The 16700-nt window shown below is 55.8% G+C and overlaps 1 protein-coding gene across 2 annotated transcripts in view; it reads left to right on the top strand.

Moving 5' to 3' along the window:
- Positions 1-16700, top strand: part of SYNGAP1 (synaptic Ras GTPase activating protein 1) — a 32070-nt gene that overhangs the window by 1677 nt on the left and 13693 nt on the right. For both annotated transcript variants that reach the window (XM_040644751.1, XM_040644752.1), the window contains exons 2-10: positions 1646-1767; positions 3882-3987; positions 10174-10265; positions 10735-10856; positions 12614-12767; positions 12986-13084; positions 14546-15172; positions 15316-15460; positions 15687-15831. In XM_040644751.1, the coding sequence (XP_040500685.1) occupies positions 1646-1767; positions 3882-3987; positions 10174-10265; positions 10735-10856; positions 12614-12767; positions 12986-13084; positions 14546-15172; positions 15316-15460; positions 15687-15831 (1612 nt within the window). The remainder of the gene's footprint in view (positions 1-1645; positions 1768-3881; positions 3988-10173; positions 10266-10734; positions 10857-12613; positions 12768-12985; positions 13085-14545; positions 15173-15315; positions 15461-15686; positions 15832-16700) is intronic.

Raw genomic sequence — 16700 nt, 5'->3', positions numbered from 1 at the left:
ATTAGATGTATCAACAGATTTCTCCTCTGGGAGTCCTCAGAGTCTGAGTGCAGTGGGCATGTTGCCTGCGGTGCGTGCAGTCTCAGAGCCTAGGAACTGATGATCTCTGTATCTAGAGGGTATCAGATAGAATCTCTGGGATGGCATTGAGATAGTGAAAGTCTTAAAGTATTGGGTTTTCTAAATATCTGTATTCTAGGGGTTCATCTCTGACTCTGATCTGCAGGTTGGGTAAATTTGAAGAACATGTTTGTAGACAGAAAGGGGCTAGATTTTTCAAAACTTTCCTACTCAGGGTATTAGAATGAAGCTTAACGACCAGTTCTTTTCCTGCACTATACCCATGATTAATTATCTTGTAAAGGTGACAGAATTAGATTTTTCTTCTTCTAAATTGTTTCTCACTGTGATACCTTAAACTTATTTTCTACAACTTTGATGTTACCAATTTGATTTCTTTCTGTCTTCCATAGTGCTTGTTCCCTGTGTCCCTTTGATGGTGTGTGGCACTGGGATTTAAAGGAGACAGTTGGCAGGGGTAGGGGCATGGGAAGAAGAGCTAAGTTGGGTAAGATGCCCCTGGGGGCATCTCCGAGCATGGGCAACGCTTGGTCTACTGTTTGTCCCCATCCCCAGCTTGAGCTTTTGGAGGAACCCCTTCCGTCCCAGGTCTGGATCTTCCGTTTTTCCTTCCTCTCTTTCTTCCCCAAGCTCCTCACTGTGCCTTGGAGAGGTTCCTCACATGTGGATCTGGCTTCCATCCTGTCCATGGAGACTAGGTGAAGAGAGGGGGCAGTATCGAATCTTTGATCTCTGGGCATGGAGTGGGAGAAGAGATCAATTCAGTCTCTGTTCATTCAAACAAAGTCATGTTTCCTACCTCCTCACTCTCCAGCCCCTCCCAGAGCCAGGTGTTGACAAGACCTATCTTCCCCCTACCACCAGAAGAACCAGAACTTTCCCCAGAGTTGATCAGGGTTGGGCTAGAGGAGGAGGGAGATGAGAATAGAGGAGAGGCAGGAGGAGAGGACTTTGTGAACAGGTAAGCTCCCTCACTTCCTCTCTTTTCCAGATGTTTAGCTCTCAGAATTTCATGCCCAAATGTTCCTACACCCCCGGCCCCATCCTTCTTTCCCACAGCTGTGTAGCTTTTTCCTCTCACTCTCTTACAGCTGGGGGAACCACCTTCCCTCCAAGTCCTTGTCTTCTTCAGTTATTTGGATGCCCTCCCTCCTCCCAGTCCCCTGCCACCACCATCTCTGTGTACTTCTCTTCTGCCGGTTCTGCTGTACCCTCCATCTTTTCATGTTTTGGGTATGGATGAAGAGCACCGCCACCTTTCTCTGCCTCTGAATGTGCACCCTCTCTGTCATGATATAATCCCCCTCCCTGAACCGCCCGTCTGTATTTCTTTCCTGCAGTTTACAGAGCCCCCATGTGATGTGATTTCCCCTCCCCTCTTTCCTCCCAGATATACAGGCGTATCTTCTGTTCCCTTAAATAAGTTACCATGTGCCTCACCCCCGTCTGTGGCGGGTGGGGTCTCATTCTCCTACTTTGTGGACTCTCTTCTTGCCATTTTGGGCCTCTGTCTCCTAAGTGCATAGAACCTCCCTTACCATTTCTGTGTGTCTCTGTCCCCCAGATGTACGGGGACCCCCTATGCACCGAACCCAATACGTTCATTCCCCATATGATCGTCCTGGTTGGAACCCACGGTTCTGCATCATCTCGGGGAACCAGCTTCTCATGCTGGATGAGGACGAGGTGAGCAGAGTGGGAAGGTTGGGGAAAGACTTCTGGGTAGCATGGGAGAATGTGGAGAGAAAGATGAGGAGAATCCTCATTAGTGAAGGGGTGAGAGACACAGAGAAAGCAAAGAAGAGAGAAACATTTGCAAGCAGTCGGAGGAGGGTGGCCATTGAGATTTGGATTGCGATGTGCAAAAGTGCAAGCATCCTCTCACCTTGGCCAGGGGGTCTTTCAGGGCCACGTGCAGTACTGGGGAGGAGATGCGGTTCTGAAGACTTGGGGGTGGCTCCTGTTGTGGCCCTGCCCACATTGTGGGATAGGTTACGCTGGGAAAGGAAAACTGAAGGGCTTGAAGAAAGGGTGGCAAGAAATGGGCATTGCTTTGAAGGGATCACCTCCCAAGTGGTCCTCGGGAACCCTTTCCTGTTCTTCCCCCACCCCAGCAAGACCCATCCCTCACCACTCCCAGGCCTGCCCCTATGATATGAGGAGTGGGAACTGAGGGAAACCGGGACTGGTGGGGGCCGGAGGGTACTGGGAGAGATGACAGAAGTCAGTGAATCTTGGTGTGGATGGTGGTGAAGACTGGGAAGTTGCCCGAGGTCAGGGTTTAGAGAGACCAGGAGGGCTTTCACCAGGGACACCAATCTGGAAAGAATATAAGGGAGGAGATGCCTGGGGAATGAGGGGAACTGGAAGTAGGGGACATTTTCTAAAGATGTGGGAGTGGGAGAAGGGCAGGGACTAGCCAGAGTGTGGGAAGTGGGGGCCATGCAGGGCCATTAGAGTCAAGCGAGTATGGGTTCTGACTAGGCACTGGGTCAGCAGTGGAGGACCCATCAGAGGAAACAGAGGGTGCAGATATGAAAGGTGGATGCCCAGAGGTGTGATTCAGGGAGTGGGGGTGATTTGGGGGACCAGCTTTAGAGAGGTAGCCTTGGAGACTAGTGAGGTGGTGAGAGGTGCTCCTGCCACTGTTGGGGAGGGTGTGGTGAGGCAGGGATAGAACTGTTTGGGGTTAACCAGGGTTTGGAGGGACCTGAGGGTCAAGGAAGAGTGTGGACAGGCTGGCTAGAGCTTCCAGGTCACAGAGTGAAGTCCAGGTGTCTAGGAGAGGACATGGTGACTTTAAAGGAAGAAGTGGTTCAGGATTGGGGGGCATTTGAGTGATTCACTAGTGGTCACTGGTCTTGACCAGGCTGGGGTCTGTAGAGTCAACTGGGGGAACTGGAACCAATAAGAGTGGGGACTGTTGTGAGGATTGAGAGGTGGGATAATGAAGGAATGACAGAGCTGGGCACAAGTCCAGGGGACCGGAGGCCAGAAAGCTGAGGGGCAACCCAAGTGGCCAGAGTCTGGAGTGGGAAGGGTGTGGGGGTGGGATGGGTAGGTGAGCAGTGTGTAGGGCACAGGGGGCTGGAAGTAGGTGGGCTGTGGGCCTGGAGCTAGGGACTAGCAAGGTAGGGTGGTTCTTGTAGGGGTGGAGAAGATTGGAGGATTCCAGTTGGGGATGAGGCTCTGGGAGAGGGAATGGCTCAAAAGAAGGAGGCAAGTGAAAGAGGTTGAGTGGGGGGCAAGGGAAGGAGATGAAGGGTGGGGGAGGTGACCAGGCCCTTTGAGGGGGGCGGGGAGGTTGGGTCCCAGTCTGGCCGAAAGCCGGGCCGTGGGAGGGAGACAAGCTGTAGATCCTGATTATAAATGCAGCTTCTGCTACCCCCGTGACAGGCACGGAGGGAGGGAAGGTGGTGAGGGAGGTGGGAGGTTGGGAGGAAAGCGGGGAGAATGGAGGAACTGAAGGTCAAGGGGAAAGGGGATTACCAGAGTAGCAGACTCCTGCGGGGTTTCAGGAAGAGCTGAGTCGGGTTCGGGAGAATTTCCCGGAGGGTGTTTCAAAAGAAATGGAGGGAGGAAAGAGGAGGATGGGACGGGAGGGAAAGGAGGGAGAGAGACTTGGAGAGAGAGGAGAAGGAGAAACCGACTCATCCCGAGACACTTAAAGAGTGTCCAGGAGTAGGGGCCGAAGGTGGGCAGGCCCGGTGGAGAGGGAGGTTCATCCTTCCTTCGTGGGGGAGGGAAAGAGGAGGGACGGCCTGGGCCAGTGAGGTCTGACACACCCCCGCATCCCCTAGATACACCCCCTTCTGATCCGGGACCGGAGGAGCGAGTCCAGTCGCAACAAACTGCTGAGACGCACGGTCTCCGTGCCGGTGGAGGGGCGGCCCCACGGCGAGCATGGTACGGCGGCCGAGCAGGCTCTCGTGCCCCGGACAGTGGCGGGGAGAGGGCTGAAGGTGGCCGGGGCTGCAGGGGAGGGGGAGTCGGGGAAATGAGGGAGCTGTCAGGGGGTGGGAGGAGGAGGAGGAGACACAGTCTCTTATCCTGCGAGTGGGAGCCTGGAAGGAGAAGGCGCCCTCCTCTGGGATCTGGAGCGGGACTGGGGCTGTGGGTGAGAGGCCCCAGTGGTCTTTGCTCTGTTTCGCTCCTTTCTCCTCTCCAGCAGCGAAGTTTGCCTGTTTTCCTGGTGCTTGTAAAAATAGTCTCCTTAGATCTTTAGCTTCCTGTCCGAGCGTTCCTGCCCCTGCCCCTCCCAGCCCTTGGTCTGGGATCGTGGAGAGAATGACCTAGTTCCTGCCCTCCCCCCAGACCTCTGCCCCACCCCCACGCTCCTGGTTCCTCTTCCAGACCTTCTGGCCTGTGGGCCCTCCCTCCCTCTTTTCTTGCCCCCTTTTCTCTTCTCTTCAACTGCTTCTATTTTCTGCAATTCTGTCACCCTCTTTCCCTTTCCTCTCCAATTTCTCTTCTTTTCCCCAGCCCTCTTGATTCCTCTGTCGCACCCCTCTGCTCCCGGTGGAACTTCATCAGACCCCCATCATCTCCTTTCTGTCTGTCTGTAGAGCTATCTGCTCAGTCTGTCTCTCCAACTCTCTCCCTCTCTCCATCTGTCTCTTCCCCTCCCTCCCTCTCTCTGCCCCCCCTCCACCCCCCTCTTTAGTCATTTAAAAAAAGATTTTTGTCTTCCTGAGAAGTTCGCTTAAAAGGTTTCCATGGGAACAGTGAGGGGAGATGAAGGCAGAGAACAGAGATCTGCAGCCAAGGTGCAGAGAGACGCCCTCAGCCCCCAGAAACCCCCTTGTCACTGCTCCCTACCACTGCATTCCCCTTCCAGGACTAGGGATCCAGTTCCTGCATCCCCCCAACCCCAGTGACCCCTTTCTTCCATCAGCAGCCCCTTCCCTCAGGGATCCAGGTTCCCAGTTTCTCTTCCTCAAAGAGATCCAGTAGCCTGTCTCCATCCCTTAGCTCCCTATATATAGCCCTCTTCTGATAGGCCCAGGTCTCACTGCCCTTGGGGGCCAGCTCTGGGACCCTGGGGTGGGTGGGTGGGCAGGGATTGTGTCATTGTCATGGAAGCCTCTAACCATGGGGGTGTGTGGATAGCACATTTCTGTGAGGCAAAGCCAGGTGGTGGTGGTGGTGGTGGTGGTGGTAGTGGTGTGTAAAGAGAATGTGTGTGATGTCTGTCACATCTGTGTGTGTGTGTGTGTGTGAGTCATGTCCATGTCTGGGAAAGATTTGTGTGTGTGCACATGTGCATACCTGTATGTCCAGGCCAGAATGGTCACATGCGCACCGAGCATGTTTATCATATGTGAGGTGGTTGATACCTTTGCCCACATAATTTCCATGTTTCTCCTTGTCCTGAGTCCTCAGGGTCTGGGGTCTCTGGTGTGGGTCTCCTGTGGGTTTTGGGTGGGGGCACCCGTGTGTGTTTGGAGTTGGGGATGGTGTGTGGAGGTGGTTGTGTTGGGGGTTCAATAGGGGCTGGAAGGGGGTCCTGGAGTAGATCTAGTTGGGGGGAGGGTCTAGTGAAAGAGTTGATAGCTGGTGAACGTTTGGGGTTTTCAGGGGGACGTGGAATGTGTAAAGGGCATGGAGGATATGCAGGGACACAGGGATCTTTAGGGGCTTGGGGGCCTGGGTCCGCGAAGGTGTGTGCTGAAGCTGTGGACGCTGGAGCCCAGGAGAGGTCGCCGGACCTTCGAGGGGCATTGGAATCCAGGGCTCCTCCTCTGCTGGGTGGAGCCGCGGCCCCTCGTTCCCTCCGCGGTTTTGGTGGGGGGTCCTGCTCGGGAGGGGATGGTGGGAGGCCCGGTTGGTTTTGGGGGTCCCCTCGCCCCCCTCCCCCGTCTCTCTCGCGCTGTCTCCGGGCGACGGGGCTCGTGACAGAGGCGGCCACGGCAGCAGCGGTCGCCTAGCAACGGCGGCGGGGCCCGGGCAACGGCGGCAGCGGCGGGAGCGGCGGCGGAGGGAGCCGTTCCCGCGGCCGTCACCGCGCGGCCGTCCCGGCCGTCCCGGGCCCCGCCGCCGCCCCCAACGCGCCGGGCGGCGCGAGCCGGGCCGCGCCGCCCCCTCTCCCGCCGCACCCCGCCCCTCCCCCGCGCAGGGGCGGGGCCCCTCCCCCACCGGGGACACCCCCGACCCCCCCCAGGGGGCGGTGCGAGGTAAGGGCGGGGCCGGGCGGACGAAAAGCGCGCGTGGGGGCGGGGGCGCGCGTGTGCGTGGGCGCGGGGAGGGGGGTGGGGAAGCCGCGGCGGCGGCGGCGGCGGCGGCAGCTGCTGCTCCCTCCGCATGTTCTCGCTGCATCTTCCGAGTGGGGGGAGTTATGGTAACTGGAGGGGGACAGCGGAGGTGGGGGGTCGGGGACCGGCCTCCGGGGGGCCAGGGTCGCGAGCACGCGGGGGAGGCCGGTGTGGGGTGGTCTCGGAGCCCCTTGGTGGAGACGTGTGTCCCGTGTGTCCGTGTATGTGTGCGTGTCCATGCTCTTGTCCCCCGTGTGTCGATGCCATGTGTACCCGGGGCCCAGTTCCTCGTGCACACATGTGCAGCCAGCTGTGTGCAAGCCTGTCCTGTCATCGCGCCTCTGTCCGGTTCCTGTCTAGGAGGCTGCTGGGCCGGCCACTGGCCATACTGGTACATGTCACCTCTGACCCTGGGCTTGCATGTCCCTGGCTGGGGCTCACCTCCCGTCAGTCTGCTGTGTGTAGGGATGTGTGGCAGCATGAGCAAGATTTTCTCTGTCCCTGGTGGCAGGTGTGTGTCTTTGCATGTGTTCCATCATTGGCCTGGGTATCTGTGTCAATCCCAGCACGGGTGTCCAGGGCGTGTCTGGATGTGGGTGGTGTGCAAGTGGGGGAAGGGAGTGAGTGTGTGTGAGTGGGCTTCTTGGAATCCTACTATGTGTGAAACACCTTTGGGCTGGCAGGTGTGAGCCCCTGGTCTGTCTGGGAGTGGGAACAGAAAAGGTAAAAAGGAAAGGAGTGGAGAGAAAGTGGAAAAGTGGGGAGAAAGGAGGTGAAGAAGAATGAGGGAGGTTTGGCTAGGAGAAAAGGAATAGCTGGAGAATGGGAATGTAGGAGATATTTGAGCCAGATTGAGGAGAAAAGAGGATAAGAGAGCTTAAGATGAGGAACTGGATGGAGATGGAGGGAGAAGGGGTCTGGGAGCTGGGGAGGAGGAGTGGGGAGAGCAGAGAAGCCTGTTAGGAAAGCTGTCTGAGAGGAGAAAGGGGCTGACGAGAGAGGGCACTGGTTCATGTAGGCTGTACAGGACCAGGCTTAGTTGGATGAGGGATGGCCACTCAGGCATGGAGGCTGGCTCATGGTGAGGCCTGTCACTGCAGGGACTGTCATTAGAGCTTCCTGTCCCCAGCACAGAGTTTTGCCCCCCATTTCTCTGCTCCGTCCAACTCTGTTCCTCACCCTGCTCTGGCAGCCTCCCTCCTTGGCTCCCCTCAAGAGCTGCCAGCTGGGTATGACAAGGAAGAAAGGCCAAAGGGAAGGTTAGGGATTTGGCGGATTGGAGGGCAGGGGGAGATTCTGGGGGTGATGGCAAGATTAGAGAGGTTGGAGAGGCAGGAGTCCAAGCCCTTGCTGTGTGTGTGTGTGAGAGTGCAATTGTGTGTGTACACAGGGTGTGGACATGTGTGGGTGTGTGCACAATGCCTGTGTTACGGGTGTGTGTAGGTGGCTGTTATGTGTGTGCTTGCGTGTATACATCGTGCAGGAATGGGACGTGGAGACCTGGGATCACAGTGTGCGCTGACCAGGTTCGCTCTGTGTGTGTACACGGGTATGTGCCGTGTTTTCTGTACATGCATGTGCGTGCAGCACTCATAACAGAATGTTCTGTGTTTCTGTCACTCTTTTTTTCCTACGTGTTTTTCTTTCTTGTGGTAGTGAAAGTCTTTGTAAGCATTTGTGTATGTGGCCTCCATGTACCTGTGACTTACGTGTGAGTTCATGGATTTTAGTTCCTGGTAACACGTGTAAGGTTATATCCAAGAGCCAAGTAAACCAGTTAGCAGATTTGTTCTCTGACAATTCTTTAGTTCCAAAGCAAATTTTAGTGGATTTAAAGTTAGTCTTTGTGCCTTTATTAGAGGAGCTTTGCATATAAAAGTAGTGGCTGAGTTTGGTTCTCTGGACCGGGAGTGAGGCAGTCATACCTAAGAAATGCAGAGACTAAGAAGAAGATACCCTGACCCCTTAGATGCATCGTTGAATGTGTCCTAGAAGGGTAATTGATTCGTTTTTTTCCTCGTTTTCATCTCCTTGGGAGAGCAATCATGGATGCCTGCGTCGGAGTCAGAGAAAAGCTGGGGGAGAAGAAGGGGTTGTCCTGAGATGGAATGGATGTGGTCATACTTCTTATGTGCATGAAGGATGTTTGTGTTTTTGGGGTACCAGGATACCTTGCTGTGGTTGGGATCACAGCATACTTAAGCATGTATCTTAGAGGTTAAACCGACTTCGTGTGTGTGTGTGTGTGTGCGCGTGTGTGTGTGTGTTAGGCTTAAACGTCCATTCCTGTAATGTGCTGCCCACATGATTGTCCAAGGGACTGGGGCCACACGTCCACACCAGCAGCTCTCATGTGGGTGTCTAGGTCGAAATGTGTACTCCCTTGTTGCAGTGTTCACATATGTCTAAGCATGTATCCCGTGGGGTATGTGGGCCTCAGGGTCTCAGAATGTGGATATGTGGCACCCCCCCCTGCCGGGCTCACAGTTGTCTCTATGTCTCATAAGCACCTAGATCCCTATTTTTTTGTGGTTATATACACATACCGCCACAGTTCAGTGTACGTTTCTGTGCTCTACACACTGTTCCCAAGGGTCTGGCAAGGGTTCCTGTGTCATGGGGCCCATATTTTTGTGGGCAGACCTTCTAACACCTGGGTTTTAGAGGCAAAGGGAAGCTGGAGACTGATTCTAGGGCAGGTTGCTGGTGATTTGCAATTCTGGAAGCAGACAGTGAAAATGTAGCAGTGGTCTTCCCTTGTTCTGGAACCTAGAGAGTTAACAGGCAGCTCTTCCGGTCCACCCCTTTCCCAGCCTGTAGCTTCTTGTTGCCGTGGAGATGATAGCCCCGCCCCTGATGCAGCACCTGCCCCCCCATTGGCTGCAGTGGTGACTGTGGGGCTGAGGGGGGAGCCCAGGCCTGGGCAGCCATTCTGGAGCTGGAGCCGGAGCTTGGCATCCCCCCACTTTCATTCTCCTCTAGCCCCTTGGTCCCTCTAAATTCCCTGGCAGCAGAGCCTCAGCTTCCCTCCTTGAGCTGCCATCCCTCTAGACTCTTGGCAGTCCAAGCTTCATCCGCATTCTCTTCCCCTCCTCCTCTTCTCCCTACCCTCACTTGGGAGTCCCCTGAACCTCCACTGCTCATCCTCCCCGCTCCCTGCCCACTCCCCTGCATTATCCTCTTTTTTTCTCCCTCCTCCTTCCCTTCTGAGCCCCTGCCTCTGCAGTGCACGTGGAACTGGCCCCTTCTCCCCTCCCCCCCCATCTGCCCCTTCCTTGGATTTTCTGTCCCCAGACTTCTTCCCCTGCCACTCCTCACAGGTCTCTTCTAAGACTTCCCCCTCCAGACCAGGGAGGGGGTCATGGGAGGCAGCCCTGGCTCTTCAGACAGACAGGGGTTCCAGGAGAGGGGAGCAGGTGAAAGATGTGCCCAGCTGAGGGGAGAGGAAAGCCTTCCTATGGGCAATGACCTTTAACCCAACCTCCCCCCCCAGCTAGCCCCTTCCTGGGGGGGTGGGCACCAAGGACCTAGCTTCCGTGGATCTTTGGTGTCCTTTTATCACTGGGGTTTTACTGACCCTCTCAGCCATGCCCTTCTGCTGACTGCCAGTCCCAGTCATGGGCCTAAGGCCTCCCACCCCATCCCCCTCTGGGGGCTCCGGCTCGGGTTCTTTACCCCCTCCTTCCCGCCGCCAGCCTCTCAGCTGCTGCTTTCCGGGGGGTAGGTGAGGCTGGAGCTGAGGGGCAGAGGGAGGTGGGCGAGCGGGCTGGGGTCAGAAGTGGACACCTGGGCTAACAGGGACCCCTCCCAACCTCCTTTCTGGCTCTTTTCCCCTTTCCAGAATACCACTTGGGTCGCTCGAGGAGGAAGAGCGTCCCAGGGGGGAAGCAGTACAGCATGGAGGCCGCCCCCGCTGCGCCCTTCCGGCCCTCGGTGAGTGAAGGCGCCCGCCAGATGTGGCTCAGCTGGGCCCCCTCCCCTCCAGCCCCAGCTGGAGCTCCAGCATTCCGAGAAAGGGGGCAGGAGGGAGAGAGAGTGAGAGAGTGCGTCCGCTTGCCTCTCCCCACCTCTTTGGTTTCCCCCTCCTTGGCTCTGTCCCCCTGCTTCTCAGACTAGCCCTCCCACCTTTTCCAAGCTGGTGTGTGTGTGTGTGTGTGTGTGTGTGTGTGTGTGTGCGCGCGCGCGCGCGCGCGCGCGGCGCGCATCCGTGCGTGCTTGCACCCGTTGGGAGCAAAGGAAGACAAATTGGTAGCAGGGCTCCTATCTCCATTTCCTCACCTCTAGAGACTTCCCTTTTCCCCCATCCCACTTTCATCCAGGGACTCTTTACCAGCTGAGGCGTGAGTAGGTAGAACTGACCCTGCCCCAACCCACCCATATCCCCATTTCCCCCCCACCTCAGCAAGGCTTCCTGAGCCGGAGGTTAAAAAGCTCCATCAAACGCACGAAGTCACAACCCAAACTTGACCGGACCAGCAGCTTTCGCCAGATCCTGCCTCGCTTCCGAAGTGCTGACCATGACAGGTACAGGGGCTAGAGTGGGTGGGATGAGTTGGATGCAATATAGGGGGTTCTTGGGTGAGATTGGAGGAGAGGGGGTTTTTTGGGTGCAGAGAATGAAGGCCCTGGATTGACTGAGGGATGTTTTGGGCCAGGGCACAGAATGGAGAAGAGGCAGCAGCAGGAGAGGGGCAGGGTGCAGGGAGAGGACAAGCAGAGAGGCAGGAAGGGGAATGAAGGTGAGGCCAAGGAGGGACTCTTCTGGCCAACAGAAGGATAGGCTCCAGCCCAGGACTGAAGGAGCTGTACAGGACAGAGAAGGAAGAGTGGAGCCTGGAAGGAACATTGAAGGAATCCAGGGAAGGGGGTAGTGGTTTGGTAGGAGAGGGAGCAGTGTGACCTAGGGAGAAGGGTGTGAGGGGATGGCAGCAGGGTGGAGTGGGGCTGGGGCTGGCAGATAATAACGGAGGAGGGAAGGGGAGGCTGGCACAAGTATACAGGTGGACAGAACGGGGAGGGGAAGCTCTAGGGTTAATCACGGACTGAAGTATCAGGAAGAAGCCCTCAGAGAATTTCAGGGGGTACTGTCTCTGAGGCTGGGGTTGCAGGAGATCTGATATTTGCTTCTGTTGTCTGCTTCTTGGGGTCCGTCTTTGGGTTTCCCCTCACCCAATCACTCACCAGGGAGAACCCTATCCTTCCTTTTCCCCCATGTCTGGCCGCCCCCAGGATTGGGCAGGTAGGGAGGTTGGGATAGGTGAGTCACACCTTCCCCTGCCCCCCTCCCATGTCACCAGAGCTGGATTTGGGCCTGGCGGGGGGGTGAGGGCATGGTATTCCTGGCCGCGGGGGCGGGGGGGCCGGGGGAGCGTCGCGCTGACGGCAAAGGAGCCCAAGATGACGGGGCTGCTATAAATAGCTTCATGGAGGCTCCCACACCCGAGCTCCCCCTCCCGCTTTCCTACTGCTCTCCACTCTTCCTCCCCTAGCCATCTCCAGCCGCTCACTATCCCATCCCTCTGTATTGTGTGGCCCCTCATCCATTCCCTCAGCCCCGTTTACCTACCTTCTGCTGTCTGGTGCAGTCCCTGCTTGTCCCCCCATCTCTGTTCCCACGCCCTTCTTTCCGGCTGCTCCTCCTCATCTTCTCCCATCCTCTGTCTTTCTGCACGTGGCTTTGCCTCCACCTGCTCCCTCCTGCCCTACCTCCCCCTCTTCCCCAGGCCCCATTTTCCACCTCTTCTCACGTCTCTGCCCACAGCTTTCTCCTATTTCTTGTGACTTACCCTCCCTCTTTCTCCTGATTCTGATAAAACTTGTCCTCTTCTTGGATTCATTCATTCTTTGAATCATTAAATGTTTCTTAGGTACTAGCTCTGTGCCAGGCCCAAACAAACATCTTCTTTGTACTTCTGGTTCTTTAAAAGACTTCCATTTTTTGCCCCTTATATTGAGGTTCTGGTTTCAGCTAGAAGTCCCACCTAGAAGTGGCCCAGGCCCACCTGTTATCTTTTCTTTTTTTCCCTACAGATATTTCCAGGTGTCCCCAGTCCTCACAACCCCTTAGGTGTGAATTGGGGGGTAGGGGCTACTTAAAGGGTCCTGGCTTCTCTCACTTTGCTCATGTCCTTCCCTAAGGATAGGCCAGCTTTCTTTCTGTCTGTGTCTGTTTGGGAAGGGAGTTCAGGAGGCTCCTTCCCCAGGTCTCTATCCTAGAGCTGGCCCCTGGGTGTGTAAGAAAAGTGAGGCCCTGACCCTGTGCTCTGACCCTTCCTTGCCAGGGCCCGGCTGATGCAGAGCTTCAAGGAGTCACACTCGCATGAGTCCTTGCTGAGCCCTAGCAGTGCGGCCGAAGCCTTGGAGCTCAACTTGGATGAAGATTCCATTATCAAGCCAGTGCATAGCTCCATCCTGGGCCAGGAGTTCTGTTTTGAGGTATTGAGTCTAGTGGACTGGGGAGGGCAGGCGTGATGGAGGGTGAGGGCACAGAGGCCTGGAGAAAGTGGCACAGGTGGGGATGGTAAGGGAACAGAAACCTCCAGGGCTGGGAGAGAGGAGGGTAGGCCAGGGAGGAAGACATGGCGATGGGGTCTCAGGTGTTTAGGAATCACCTCCCCTCTGGAGCCCCATCTCAACCCCCCACCTCTCTCTAGGTAACAACGTCTTCAGGAACAAAATGTTTTGCCTGTCGTTCCGCGGCCGAACGGGACAAATGGATCGAGAACCTACAGCGGGCAGTAAAACCCAACAAGGTATCGGGAGTAGAGGAGACACAGACAGCATGGGCAAGGCAAAGGTCAAGCCACAGGGGAAGCTGGGGGCCTAGGGGGCAAGGTGAGCTAAAGGGAAGGGAGGCTTGGGGAGGAGGGGACCTGGATGAGCAGGAGGTGACCTCCACTTTTCTCTGAGTCCCCATTTCTTTTACCATTCTTTCTGCCTCCTGTTCTGTTACCATAGAAGTCATAGACTTAGAGCGTTGATCCATCTTCCTTGGAGGCAAGCAGTGCCCCACCAGCACCCTGACATCTAGCTGGACATCTAGCCCCTGCTTGCTGCGTCTCTGCAAGACTCTTATGGTTGTCAGTTAGCCAAGCCTGTAGACCTTAGTTTTCTCTCCATAAAGCTGGTGGGAATGGGGTTTATATGGCAATTAGATGATCTCAAAAGTCCTTCTGGCTCAGAAATTCTATGAGCCTGTGTTCTTCCCAAGGCTTCTATTTCTCAGGAGAAATGCTCCCAGTTCCATTAGCTCTTCTCGAATCCCAGGTTCCAGTGAGCTCACAGTCCTGGCAACCCTCCTCTGGGGGAATCCCTTGTTTCTCATTGTCCATAACTAGACCCAAGAGGCTGGATGCAGTCTGACCTGCGCAAAGTCTGAACACCGTGTTCTCTTCATGCGGTGGCATCCCCTGAGCTTGACTAGGACCTTGTGGTCCGCTGCATCCCCTAGGCCCTTTCGCACTAACTCTGCATATAGCGTCATCTATCCCGTATTTATGCAACTCACTTTTTTTGTTTTTGCAATCTCTGATTATCTTTGGAGGACTCCCCAACTCTCCCCTTCAAATTCCACCTTATTATTTTGGGTTTATTCTTCAAGCTTCTGAAATTTTTCCTGGTGCTGATTCTGTTGTCTGTCGGATGAGCCGCTCTCTGTATTAGTTGTCTAGGGCTGTTCGAACAGCTTACTACAAACTGGGTCGCTTAAAACGAGAGAACTTGATGCTTCTACGGTTTTGGAGACCAAAAGTCCAAAATGAAGGTGTTGGCAGAACCTTGCTCCCTCTGAAGCTCTAGGAAGAATCCTTCCCTGCCTCTTTTTGTTTTTCTCATTTTTTCTTCCTTGCCTCTTGATAGCTTCTTGACTTATGGCTGCATCTGTCTGATTTCTGCCTCTGTGTGCCTCCGATTTCTAAATCTCCCTCTGCATACAGAAATGAGGCATTGGATTTAGGGCCCGCTCTAATCCAGGATGAATACATCTTAATATGAGTAGATCGGCAAGGACCCTTTCCCAACGAAGGCCGCATTCATAGGTTCCGAGTGGACATGAATTTTGGAGGGGTGGGACACTGTTCAACCCGGTACACATCTTCTCAGCCTTATGATTGCAGTCTTAGAAACCCTGTCTTGTTTTCTCACTGCCTCTCCCCTCTTGGTGTCTCTGTCTCTCTCTCCCTTCCCCTTTATCTGCCGCGCCCACCCCACCACAGGACAACAGCCGCCGGGTGGACAACGTGTTGAAGCTGTGGATCATAGAGGCTCGGGAGCTGCCCCCCAAGAAGCGGTACTACTGCGAGCTCTGCCTGGACGACATGCTGTACGCGCGCACCACCTCCAAGCCCCGCTCGGCCTCAGGGGACACCGTCTTCTGGGGCGAGCACTTCGAGTTTAACAACCTGCCGGCTGTCCGCGCCCTGCGGCTACATCTGTACCGTGACTCAGACAAAAAGCGCAAGAAGGACAAGGCGGGCTATGTTGGCCTGGTGACTGTGCCCGTGGCCACCCTCGCTGGGCGCCACTTCACAGAGCAGTGGTACCCCGTCACCCTGCCGACGGGCAGTGGGGGCTCCGGGGGGATGGGGGGCTCAGGAGGAGGCGGGGGCTCGGGGAGTGGCTCAGGGGGCAAGGGCAAAGGAGGCTGCCCGGCTGTGCGGCTGAAAGCGCGTTACCAGACGATGAGTATCCTGCCCATGGAGCTGTATAAGGAGTTTGCAGAGTATGTCACCAACCACTATCGGATGCTGTGTGCAGTACTGGAGCCCGCCCTGAATGTCAAGGGCAAGGAGGAGGTGGCCAGTGCACTGGTTCACATTCTGCAGAGTACGGGCAAGGCCAAGGTGAGTGCTGTGCCCTCAGGAATAGGTGACCCGGGAGTGGGCACTTGCTGGGGAGGGGGGGCATAGTAAGGATAGGGCACTTCTGTCTTCAGAATGAGCTTGGGTTGTACAGAGGCTGACCCTTGGATTTTCCCGGGCCTCAGGACTTCCTTTCAGACATGGCCATGTCTGAGGTGGACCGGTTCATGGAACGGGAGCACCTCATATTCCGCGAGAACACGCTCGCCACTAAAGCCATAGAAGAGTACATGAGACTGATTGGTCAGAAATACCTCAAGGACGCCATTGGTATGGCCCACCCTCAGGTCTTCTTCCCAAACCTACCAGATGCACATCCCAGCCCTAAACCTGGCTACTCCAGACCCCAAGCCACCCTTCCTCAGCTTGATGCTTCCAAGCCTAGAGTCCCCGGACTTCAGCCTCCAAACATGGGATTCCGAGATTCCCCAACCCAGGCAGCCCCCATCCCTGCCCTTGGCAAGCGTGACCACCCTCTGTTGTGCCCCCACCCCAGGGGAATTCATCCGTGCTCTGTATGAGTCTGAGGAGAACTGCGAGGTGGACCCCATCAAGTGCACGGCGTCCAGCCTGGCAGAGCATCAGGCCAACCTGCGGATGTGCTGTGAGTTGGCCCTGTGCAAGGTGGTCAACTCCCACTGGTGAGACTGGGAACGCTGGGTGGGGGCCGGGGCCGGGGTCGTGTGTTCATCTGTTCATCCATCTGTCCATCTGCAAAAAGGACCGAGTACTGGTTACGGGCAAAGTGGTGTGCTGGGGGCTGTAAAGCAAACAGAGAGGAATGAGGCCTGGCCCTCCCCTTAGAGGGCCTCACCCGGAACGAATAGGGACAGAGTAGATACCCGGAAAGCCACAGAACAGTTGTTGTATGTGTGAAGTGCCAAGTGAAGGTTCCGCCGGGAAACAAGGTCAGAGAAGGCAGAGCCTTGATTGGGATAAGCAGGGAAGGCTTCACGGAGGAGGTGTCCCCGGGGCTGGGCTTTGAAGACTGGGTTGGGTTCTGATAGGCGGATGTGGTGGGCAAAGGAGACATTGTAGGAGAAGGCTGTGAGACGGGCGCATGTTTGAAGGTGAGCGGCCCAGGAGCTTTCGGGGGCCAGCAGTTAGCTTGGGTTTAATGGAGCCCGTGGCTCATAATGGAGACTGGAAGAAGAGGTCCAAACGGGGGGTTGGAGTTAGAATCTGGAAGTCCTCAGCTGCCAGGCTAAGGAGATTGAGTTCACTGGTAGGTCATGGGATGCCATTAGCGGTGCTGGTGCCAGGAAGTATCACAATTGAGAAGATTAATCCTTAAGTGGTGTGTACAGGGAGTGACTGGGGTAGGGAGAGCAAAGTGCAGGCTAGTTGTAGGTGATTGTTGTTGGATAAGATGTGGATCAGGATGGTGGCAGGGAGGGGAGAAGGGGGCCCCCCCGATGTGAAGGCCCCTCGGAGGAAGGGATCAGCTGGAGTTGTCAACTGACTAGGAAGAAGGGAGCTTGTCTGTGGGGAGTCAAGGATGACTCAAGAG

Source organism: Ursus maritimus, unplaced genomic scaffold (genome assembly GCF_017311325.1).
Source record: "Ursus maritimus isolate PB19 unplaced genomic scaffold, ASM1731132v1 scaffold_30, whole genome shotgun sequence".
In the NCBI taxonomy this organism is placed as follows: Eukaryota; Metazoa; Chordata; class Mammalia; order Carnivora; family Ursidae; genus Ursus; species Ursus maritimus.
Note: the sequence above shows the minus strand (reverse complement) of the source record. Positions and strands in the feature narration are given on the sequence as shown.